Source organism: Malaclemys terrapin, chromosome 13 (assembly GCF_027887155.1).
Source record: "Malaclemys terrapin pileata isolate rMalTer1 chromosome 13, rMalTer1.hap1, whole genome shotgun sequence".
NCBI lineage: Eukaryota > Metazoa > Chordata > Testudines > Emydidae > Malaclemys > Malaclemys terrapin.
In genome coordinates this window covers 20,024,789-20,036,501 of record NC_071517.1, presented here as the reverse complement: position 1 = coordinate 20,036,501, position 11,713 = coordinate 20,024,789, and the positions used below count along the sequence as shown (strand labels likewise).

The 11,713-nt window shown below is 45.1% G+C and overlaps 1 protein-coding gene across 1 annotated transcript in view; it reads right to left on the bottom strand.

Moving 5' to 3' along the window:
* Positions 1 to 670: 670 nt before the first annotated feature.
* The window catches only part of METRNL (meteorin like, glial cell differentiation regulator), a 33,047-nt gene continuing 22,004 nt past the window's right edge, over positions 671 to 11,713 (bottom strand). Inside the window, exons 3-4 of the mRNA XM_054047472.1 lie at positions 2,374 to 2,433; positions 671 to 1,595 (exon numbers count right to left, since the gene is read on the bottom strand). Coding sequence (XP_053903447.1) covers positions 1,279 to 1,595; positions 2,374 to 2,433 — 377 coding nt within the window. The 3' untranslated portion in view covers positions 671 to 1,278. The remainder of the gene's footprint in view (positions 1,596 to 2,373; positions 2,434 to 11,713) is intronic.

The window sequence follows — 11,713 nt, the reverse complement described above, 5'->3', positions numbered from 1 at the left end:
CAGAGAGAGCTACCACAGACCAGTTGAGTCTCCTAGAGAATGGAAAGAGTGGAGAGGGGGCAGAGGCCACTCAAAACAATCTGCTGCCCTAGACAAAACTTCATCGTGCTGCCCCCCTGCTATACCCTGGAATGGAGGGGTTTCTGGAGGAACACGATGAGCCTTCTGATGGTTCAGTAGTTATGGCAGAAGGGGTGGCAGGATGGGGGAAGCTCCAGGTTGTAGCGCCACTCCATCAGGTTTGGCTCAGCTGCCCCCTCTATCATGAGTGGGTCAAGTACCACTCAGGCTTGGCCTCACTGCCTCTGCCACTCTAGGCAGAATCCGCTGACCTGGGCAGCTGCCCAGTTTGCCTACAGCTAGAACGTGCCCCAGGTGGAGGAAATACTTGTTTTGGACTGGTTTCCCAAGTGACCTACCAGGGGAAAAGCTAGAGTCATTCAAAGCTTCTTGCCTGGGATATGTTTCTTTAAGAAATCTCCAAAAATAGATCCTACTCCCCCTTTGAAAACCACTGCAGTTCCCAACCCCACATAGGCACTTGGGCTTCAGCAGCCACAAAATATGCAAACAGTAATCTATAGCATATGGATGCTTGATCCACATGCACATCTGGACCTATGAAGGCTACAATTATGGAGAAGGAGAATAAAAGTCGTAACAATGTGGGTCAAATCCAGGGACCTTTATTCTCTGGAATGGAAACTATTCGCCAGCCTGAACGAAAAATTGCAGGCGGTGATTGTACATTCTTTCAAATAAAAAAGAAGATGAATTTGGCTCCATAAATTTCTGTCATAAGAAACATCTTCGAATTGTACACCAAGCTTTTTACAAAGCATCAATGTTAAGATGATTTTACCATGTTCTATCACATTCTCAACCATTTATACAGAATACGCCATATCAAATGTGCTACATCAGCTTAAGACATTTTAAACATTAGTATTAAAAAGATACAAAGGCAGGTTGGTTTTCATTGGGTTTTTTTAAGACATTGGAGTTTTCTGTTTGCTTGTTTTCCTAAGGAAATTGCTAAAAAAATATAATAACTTAGTTCATAGGGACAAGATGGGTTAAAAATCCAGCCTTGGTTGCTTGGCAGCCTTCTGAGCTCGTACCTCTGTTGCTTCCATGACACGTTCCGCGTGGCTCTCACTCTGCACACCAGATTTCTCCATGCTTTTAGTTAATTACCGTTTTGTTCAGAACGTTCACCAGGGCCAGGAATTAGTTCCGGCCAAGCGCTAAGAGCAATCTTCAGCCAAATAGGGGGCGTCAGTCTGGGCCAATTTCACATGGGTTTAGCCCTTTGTCCTTTGCCTCTTTGTACATCCTTTGGAAGTCTTTAAAACGAGGGGCACAGCCTAACCTGGCCTCCCCAAATTGCATGCGTCCCGTGAAGAGGAAGTCTCCATCTCCTGGTCTCACCCCACATTCCAGTGGGGTCTTTATTTGTCCCCGCCAGCTCCCATTTTCCTCTGTGGGCTGAAAGACTTTGCTCTTCTGCCTGTAGAGTTTGTTTGCGTGGATATCTATTACAGATTCTTGCTGCTCTGCCTCATTTGTTACATCTTGGATGGAACCCCTGACAACTAGGACACAAACAAAATAAAGGGAGGGTTACATGAAACTGCTTTGAAGGCTTGGATCCAAGTTCAGTGCAGATATAAGCAGGAGTGATATATCCACTTACATCACCTCTGAATGTGACCTAGTAAGTTCAAATGACTAAGAGGGATATTTATAATCTTTACAGCCCATCTCCTAGACTACACAGGCCCACTTGTTTCTATTACTTTAAATTCAAGCATGAGAAAGTTGCATTAAAATAGTAATGTAATAATTATAAGAAAAAAAGTTACACCACAGTCAAAAGCATGTTCAGAATATTTGTGTTTCTCTTGGTCTATACATTTTGCTTGTTGCTGCCATTACAACTATTAGCTGAACATTAACTTCCCCCTTCAGAAATCTGACAAGAAAACAGCTTTGGTCTTTTGTTAGTGGCCCATTTTAGGACATCAAGGGGAAAATCCTATTGCATGCCCCCAAGAAACCTTTGAACTTCTACCTCTATTATTGTTGCTAGGTCTCTCTTTGTCCTCTATAGAAAGAGCTAGCCAAGTACAATGGCTTTAATTGAGGCCCTTCATGTCTCCTCCCATAAAAATGTTCTCTCTTGGTTCTTTGTGTGTCCCTTGCCCACAGTTTGTTTACAGAAACCAGTGAAAGTTCCCTGTTTGTTGCAATTTGGTGTTTAAATTTAATCATTGTTTGCAGCGGTGTCTGTAGCCAAATCCAGCAAACACCATAGTAAGGGGGAGAGAATGGGGGAGCAGCAGCAGAGAAGAAAAAAAAAAAAAAACTCACCAAAATCACTAGTGCAGACAGCCAAGAGGACTTCTGTATCACTGCAGGGACGGCAGGGAGCTAGAAAGAAAGGGGGGAGAGATAATGAGAGACTGGAAGACAAGTTGTGGGATTGTTTGTGTTAGTAAACAAGTGGCTTGCATTCAAATGACTAAACACTCGGGGTCCAGTAACCCAACTGGCTGAGAATGCTCAACAACCAAGCCCTTGTAAAAGCTTTGAAGATCACATTGGATTTAAACTATTAGGGCAAAACTTCCTTTCTATAATTTATATAAGTGTAGTTGAGTTACTTCTCAAGCAATTTAGCCTAACAACAGATAAAGATCCAGTGTGTTGGGGGGAGGGAGCATATGTTTGAGGACATCAAGACAGAATGGAAACTCAAGCCCATATCTGTTAAAACTTAAGTAGTACAAAGACCATTTCCTGTACTGCTAGAAATATCTGAGTATCTACACTAATCTAATCAATGCAAGAATGTGGCTCCTCTTTGTACTCAGCCAGCTACTTCTGAAGAGAAGGTACTGTAGTAGCAGTACAGATGTTTCTATAATACCCTATTGAGTGAAGGAATTTGCTTACTATCAGGGTCTACACTATCTAGCAATACTAATTAAGTCTGTTTGTTGAATGCTTGAGGATCAGAGCATGTTCTTGTTGCTTGATATTATCTTAAGGTTGCACTTGAATAAGAAAAATGAAAAAATATCAACTGTGCTATTCTCAGTGGATTATCACAACTGCTGAAACAGCTAAATGGAGATCACACAATGGGGACAAGGCTAAGTGTTAAAAAGCAAAGTTTAGTTGATCAGACAATCCGAGATTAAGGCAAATTAAAGTCACCCAAAATCATCATCTGAAACACTGAATAAGCAGATTTGCCAACTTTCAACCCTGATGGCAAATTCATCCATTGCACTAAGAGGTAAATTTAGACAAATATGAACAAGGCTCCTTAGCTTAGCTATTTCCTCAATGCTTAACTTTTATCCTTTTTATTTTAGACAACATAACCGTTCTTCAACATAAGACACAGCAAATCTGTCTTGTTTTCAAAGGTCCCATCAAAGCAGTGATCCAAAGAGAATAATTACTACTACCAGTCAGATGATTAATACATCATGTAATACACAGCTTAATAGGATTAACTGGAACACAAAATGCACATTTCTGGGCAGGAGAGATTTGAGAGAATAACTCAAAACAGGCTGTGAAATTCTTGAGAGCTACAGACTAAGAAAATAGGCAAAGTGGTTTTGGTAAAATGGCCCTGACCTGAACCTTTACCCAAAGACATGAACCAAAACAGAACTTCTGAGGATTACAATTAAAACAATCAAACCCACACACACACTTTCCCTTACCCAGCATTTTTGTGCTATTTTATACCATTCCACTTTTCAGTCAAGTTTGGAAGCACTGTACCGAACCCAGCCAGAACCAAGAAATAGTTGAAGTCTCACAAGAAAGCTTGAATGGGAGATTTCTAACACAATTTCTTTTGATTGGTATCCAGGCCAAACTTTCAAACCTTCTGATAGCTAGCAAAACTAACATAGGCTGATTTAGCAAAGAACTTATGCATGTACTTTAATTCCGTTGATTTTAATAGAACTTACACAGTCCTCTATGGCCCCAATTCAGTGCATGTGACAAAGTTAGGAAGTCCAGACCAAAAAAACACATTTTCTTGTATGAGGTTTTGTAAAACCTAATAATGGAAAAGTTCTGATGATTTTTTTAAAATGTCAATGAAAACAGTTGTGTGTGTTTAGATCCAGTATCTCTCTGTAGCTCTTACAAACCCAAACAAAATATCTGCACATGAGAACAACCAGCCCATTTTAGTTCTCAAAACAGAGTGCAATACAAATAACAGCATTAGACCTGAAAAGCAAATGATACATTAAAGGTTCTTTTCATTTTAATAGTCTAATGGTAGAGAACAGATAAGGACATTTGTTAGTATATTTGAAATATGGAACCAGGTCCCTATAACAGTGGGCTCTCAGAAACATTGATACTAAAGTGAGAACACTATATTAACTTTTTCCTTTCAAATTCTAGGCAGTGGCGGATTAGCCACTGAGACAATTGGGGTGCCGGACAAGGGCCCATGTCCCGACCCCATTTCCCAGCAGGAACAAGGGGGATGGGGCAGGGGGACTGCAGGTGGAAGGGATGGGGAGGGGCCCCCACTTGCTCTGGCCCAGGGGCCCCACAAACCCCTAATCCGCCTCTGATTCTAGGTAAAAATGGAGTGCTTAGTACATCTCTCACTAAACCATTACTCAGAAGTCCTTTCCGGTTCCAAGCTGACTCATAGTAGTTTAGTGGTGCTGAAGCACATTCAGAACTACTTGCAGCACCTCCAATGGTGGAACACAAAGCATATTCTAGAACACCTCCCTTCACAGTATACCTACCATCCTTTTGTCACTTGCATTCAGACCACCAAGTATACTGTGCAATGAGTGTGCGTGAGTGGGTGAGGGTGGGGAGAGAGAAATACTGATCCTTGCTGAGGCCAACTGACCATAAAAGGCAGAATACATTCAAAGTCATTAAAATGGAAAGTTCAGTTTTATACAGTCTCATGAAGAGCAACAAATCCCAGGGATTTTTTAAAAAACATGTGCTTTATTATGGTATAACACTGGGGTGGGCCAACTATGGCCCGCCACCCATTTTAATCCAGCCCTCGAGATCCCGCTGGGGAGGGGGATCTAGGGCTTGCCCTGCTCCAGCTGGGGAGCAGGGTTGGGGGCCACTCTGCGCGGCTCCTGGAAACAGCAGCATGTCCCTGCTTTGGCTCCTATGCATAGGGGCAGCCAGCAGGCTCTGCTTGGCACTCTGCCCCTGCCCCAAGCGCTGCCCTTGCAGCTCCCATTGGCCAGGAACTGTGGCCAATGGGAGCTGCAGGGGCGAAGCCTGTGGACGGGGCTGTGCACAGCAGAGCCGCCTGGCCGCACCTCCATGTAGGAGCTAGAGGGTGGACATACAGCTGCTTCCGAGAGCCACTTGAGGGAAGCGCCCCCCGGATCCTGCATCCCTGAGCCACCCCCCTGTGCCCCAACCCCCTGCCCCAGCCCTGATCCCCCTCTCGCCCTCCTGCACCCCTTGATCGCAGCCCAGAGCACCCTCCTGCACCCCAAACACCTCATTCCCAGCCCCACCCCAGAGCCCGCACCCCCAGCCAGAGCCCCCTCCCGCACCCTGAACTCATCATTTCTGGCCCCACCCCACAACCCCAGCCAGAGCCCTCACCCCCTCCTGCACCCCAACTCCAATTTCGTGAGCATTGGCCGTCATACAATTTCAATACCCAGATGTGGCCCTCGGGCCAAAAAGTTTGCCCACCCCGGTATAACACATATGATGTGTTAAATTAGTGCTGATTTACACATATTACAATACTTAACATCTGATCCAGGTTGTTGGCTGGATATGTTTTCTCCATCCAAGGCCAGAATGCCATGCACACCCTGGCCCCATCCTACAATGTGGACAGCATATTTATTTACACCAAAAATGTTCAACATTTATTTTGTCCCAGGGGAATTAGGATCTGATTGAAGTTATTTTATGAAGAAACCTGCACAGTTATTAGAGAAGAGCATCAAATTCACAGCAGGATGATATTCTCCCCACACTCCACATTGCATCCCCTGCTTGCTGACTAAGTTTTGTGGCTTACCAGGTTCTCTCACTTTCAACACTGAGCTATCGGAACTAGAGACAAAAGAAACCCCAAACTTCAACCAGTTTGATTTTTTAAAACTCATTAATTCAACAAGCCTTAATTCATGCAGCAGCAGAAGAAAAAAGCAACATTTTATTAGTTCCTTCCAAAGCCCAGATGCCTGTAACTCAACTATAGCGCTCATGGCATAATGCCTGCATTGTGCATGTCGGCTGCCAAATCTATTGGGAATTCCTCTGATGGATTTTGACAGTATCCTGACCTGAAGTAACCTGAGGTAGCCCCCCCAGCCAGTGCCTCTGAAGGCCTCTCTATTCAATTCACTGCAGAGGGGGATGTAATTACATCATTCCTCACAAGCTAGCAGTCATGTCCCAGCTGCTTTGAGCGATTTGCCCTCTGAACCTGATGTTACTGAGGAGGACATGGTGATACTAACAATAGACTGCACTTGTTGGCCAGCAGACTTGTTGAACCTGTCTCTCTGTCCTTCCCATGGGGAGGAGGGGGGGGGGGGAGGAGGAGAGAGGAAATAGACAGGGTTAGAGAGAGACTGCTGATAAACTGCAAATCCAGGTGATCACTGCTTGGTGTTTCTAAGCTCAAAGCATGTGCTGGAAAGGAAGTAAAGATGAATGGGTTTGGAAGAGATATCATTCGACACAGAGACTAGATTAAAGTGCAATTTTAATCCACCATCTTGTGATAAGGGAGCCAAGGAGTCAAGGGTAGATGCTGGGGAACAACCTAGATGAATCCCAAAGCCAGCTTTTGGGATCTTCCAAATCTACAGCGGAGGCTGTCCCTCTTCCCCTGATGTGTAGCACAGTTCCAAAATGCATATGGCCATATGTGAGCTGCTGCTACCACCTGAAATTGAGGGAGGAGATGGTTCAGAAGAGATTACATTTTAAGATGAAATCCCTAATAACTTGCTTTCCTCCAGAATCCTCACACTGGCCCTTCAGAGCACATACAACCCATGTTACCTACAATAATGTACCATAAGTTTTATAAGTAACTATCCTCAGCCATCTCGACTCTCCCATGTCTTGCACCATAACTCATTGTTTACACCTGGGCAAAGTAGGTGTCAAATGCTACCAGATCAGAATGACTGTTTCATACCCCTTCAATATAGAGGCAAATAACTACACAAGAGGCAAAATCAGTCCGATGTCAGGAATTTCCAAACCACCATGAATAAGCAGAATCTTCAGCCACACTTGTATTTTTGTCCAACCATGCATCTTTAAACATCTTGCCAAGGCCAGGTGTCCAGTAGTGAAAAATTCCAGCTTCTCATGAGACATCCCCTCAACAAGCCCAAGATGTCTGGTTTACTGAGCCCACCTCCTGCCATCCCTCTGCCCTATTACCATCAGCAGCCTACATGTTGAAATGTACAAGAACCTTCCTGGTAAACAGCAGGCAGACAGGGTTCCCCTTTAGGCAGAAATAGAAAGGCTTAATGCAAAGTGTTTGCAGAAAACCACTTTACTGAGGCATATCCTTTGGTTTCAAGAAGTAGGAGTGCGTGCCTGCGGTGCAGTGGGGGGGCAATGGTGGTTTGTTTGTACTTCCCATTCCCCAGAGAAGATGCCATTCTCTCACATTACAATCCTTCAGAGGATTATTTATAAATCAGATGAACACTAGCTTTAACTTTAAAACCCATTGGGAGAACCTGAGCCTGGTTGAAGCTCTTATCCCTCCTAACTAAATACAGACCCCCCAAAAACTATGGAACTAACCAAACACTTGCTGCCATCACATTAGTCATCACTCTGCTTTTGTGTTAACAGCCTGTTTCCCCATCTTGTGTCTTTCTGGTCTATTTAGTTCACAAACTCTTCAGGGTAGGGACTTTTCTGCTCTGTGTTTGTGAAGTGCCTAGCACAATGGGGTCCCATTCTTTGTTGGTCCTTATGTGCTACCACAATAAACATGATTCCTAATAATGCCTACTAGTTAAGCTCAGCCCAGGAAAACACTGTCTCATAGACTCATAGACTTTAAGGTCAGAAAGGACCATTATGATCATCTAGTCTGACCTCCCTCATGATGCAGGCCACAAAGCCGTCCCAATCCTTCCCCTTGACTCTGCTGTTGAAGTCCCCAAATCCTGATTGTTGGCAGTCTCAGCCGACAGAGCAAGGACTGAAGGGGCCCGGGAGATTGAACTGTCCCTTATACGCCTAGCGGTGTTCCTTCCAGGGAAGGGTTAGTGCAATTCTGCACAGCAGTAATACGCACTGTGCTTATTTTGGGGCCCCACCAGAGGGCTTCAGTCTCCAGGGAATGTCAGCACCAAATTCACATGGAATAAACTGCTTCAAAATATTAATCATCAATGATTCCTGTGATCTAAACTTAATTTTAAAATGCACAGATGTGGCCACTGATTAATATGCATTTCTCACAGAGTCATTTCTACTTAAGATTCAGCAAAATGAGTTTTGTCCCAGTGATTCTGCTGGCGGTGGAGTATTTGAGAAACAAAATATTCCTATTCCATGGCCCAATCCCACTCTTGCTGCCTCGAGTCAGAGCAGGCCCTTCCTTATAAGTTAATTTTCCCAAGGCCTTCTTAGGCTTCCTTTTGGAAGAGTTCAACATCTCCCCAGGAAATGAATTTCAGTCCAAAAAGCCACTATTCTGCACCAGTGGTAGCTGAGGTTTCTGGACAAGTGTTCCATTTACCAGACTATGACTGTGCCTGCATCAACCAGTACACCACCTACCTTTCATTCAGTTTGGGGAGCTCTAACACCCACCATGTAGCTTGAGGGGTGGTGGAGCAGGAACACACAAGGAGGGGAAATCTGCATCACTTATCACAGAAATCTGAAGTGCTGCTCTAGATAAGCCTTCAATTCTTCTCCTCCCATCAGCATTCTGGATCTGGATTCTAAGACCCGCCTGACCCCATCCCAAAATGCAGCCTGAAATGGTATCAATGCACCTGGACCTGAATTGTGAAAGGACAGTCATCTTAAATCTGACGTAAACAGGCTAGCTGTGACCTCATGTCAACAGAACTACATCCAAGCCACCTGCACTATAGACAATACCTCCAGCCACAAAATAAAAAAAATATCACATTTCAATCAGATGATGGAGAAAATATGGAGGTCTAATGCAGAGAGCTTCTCTACAGCTGTGGCGGAAGTTAATGACTCCTGACCACATGACACAAAGGAGCATCTCCTCACTTCCTTGCTTTATGGCATTTTCCTGTCTCTTATTTGGATAGTATTACATGACTCTCTGCAACCACTGCAACTTTCCTATACTAATGTTTTACTATGAAAGTTCCAAACTGTATAACAAACATACAGCAGCGGAACACGTGCTCAGCTAAATAACATCAGGATGCAGGTTTGAGAAGGACTTTGCTTCTTTGACCAGCAGAAGAGAAGAATCATGCATTTGACATACTGGGAAAAACTCTTGCATACAGAACTGTACTGCAGTTGATGGAGTCACATGTGGGATAAATTCAGCTCACAGTCTTTGTTGGGAGGTATTAGTGTCATTAAGCAGGGCGAAGCTGAACAGAACAGGTAACCTCAGAGCGGATATAAATGGCAGCCCAGAACAAAGATCATGAGTGAGGATACTAAACACTATGCCTCCCTTCTACAGCTGACCTATGATAATCTAATAGTTGGCACACACAGCAGGTCAATGAACCAATGGTTGGGGCCTGAATCTTGTCAATCATGACACTAAAGCAGGAGTGGGTAAACTTTTTGGCCCGAGGGCCACATCTGGATATGGAAATTGTATGGCGGGCCATGAATGTTCACAAAATTGGGGGTTGGGGTGCGGGAGGGGGTGAGGGCTCCGGCTGGGGGTGTGGGCTCTGGGATGCAGGAGGGTGGGACCAAGGGGTTCGGAGAGCGGGAGGGGGATCAGGGCTGGGGCAGGGAATTGGGGCACTGGAGGGGGTCAGGGGTGCAGGCTCCAAGCGGCACTTACCTCAAACAGCTCCTGGAAGCAGTGGCATGTCCCCCCTCCAGCTCCTACACGGAGGCACAGCCAGGCAGCTCTGCGCAGTGCCCCATCTGCAGATGCTGCCCCTGCAGCTCCCATTGGCTGTGGTTGCCGGCCAATGGAAGCTGCAGGGGCAGCACTTGGGGCAGGGGCAGTGTGTGGACCTTCCTGGCTTCCCCTACAAGTAGGAGCCGGAGGGGGGACGTGCTGCTGCTTCTGGGAGCTGCGTGGAGCCATGGAACACATGGAGCATGGCAAGCCCTGGACCCCGCTCCCCAGCAGGAGCTCGAGGGCCGGATTAAAACGTCGGAGGGGCCGGATGTGGCCCCCGGGCCGTAGTTTGCCCACCCCTGCACTAAAGCATACATAAAGAGCCTACATGAGCCTTTTGCTGAAACTTGGGTGTTACGGTTCCAGAATGCTGTCTACACAAAGGGATCACTGCCAATAAAGCAAAATAAGACAATATCTAGCCTTGCATTAACAGAATGAAAATGAGGGCACCTATCTTCTATAACAACAAAAGTACAGCAAGACGAGGTTAAAAAAAATCAGCTCTGATTCCCTGGCTTAGCTCGCTTTCAATGTTCAGTTCAACATACACAAATCTACAAGCCTTAGGCAGGGACTGGAACTATGGTATTTAATTTTCCAAGAGTAATTTAACCTGCAAATACATTTAATGAAATTCAGACTTTAAGATGCTGTGTCATGGATTGTGCCCAGAGGCCTGAGTTCATTCCACTTCCTTCCCGGTAAAGAGAGAAGGGGTTGGGGGGGCACAATCTAAACCTTATTGTTGGAGACACAATGACCTCTGCACTCTGAGAAATATAAAATCCATGCGAGCTCCTAAATCAGAATTTAACTTTTAACAGAAACTTCTTCCAAGAGAGCATTAAAGTTCTAAATACTGAAGAAGCAGGTTTACATCAACAGTTCCTGACAAAGGGATTTAGTGTTAGATGAGCCTGGTTTTTAAACATCATTTTCAAAATGAAACTTCACTTGGCAGAAGACACTATGAATCTTCAGTAGTATTTATTTTTAAAATTGGCAAGCTAACCTCATTCTGCTGTTCATAGCCACAGCACTCACTCCATTAAAACAGATCAAAGGCCAGCTAGATGCACAAACATGCATTTATTTAGAAAATGCAGAACAGCTCTTTTATTCAAGCAGCTTTGTATAGGGCTAAATTGCACCTTCAGGCTCAGCCCTGAGCAAGGGGTTGTACACACCCACACCAAGAGATTGTACACACACCAGGGAAGGAGGGCAGAGACGAAACTCGACTCATTCCCTGTTCCTCTCTGCCCACCTATTCCCAGGGGAACCTTCAAAGAGCAGGGGCTGTGCTGTGCGCCAGCCTCAGACCCAGGCAGGCCTGACTCAGCCAAGCAAGGGCAGGGCTTTCCTGCCTCAGCCAGGCTGAACTACAGCAGGGGCACTCATTCAGATCAGCACTCTTGCGAATCAGCCGTTGCACCACCACCATTCCTGTAACTCCTATTAAACCTGCCTGCAATGAGCCCTTTGGAGCAGAGCTGGCTGCACATAATGAATATTTTCTGTGCTTAAAATCACTTGTGCAGACTGAATTTTTAGCTAAATCCCTTGCATTGTTCCTAC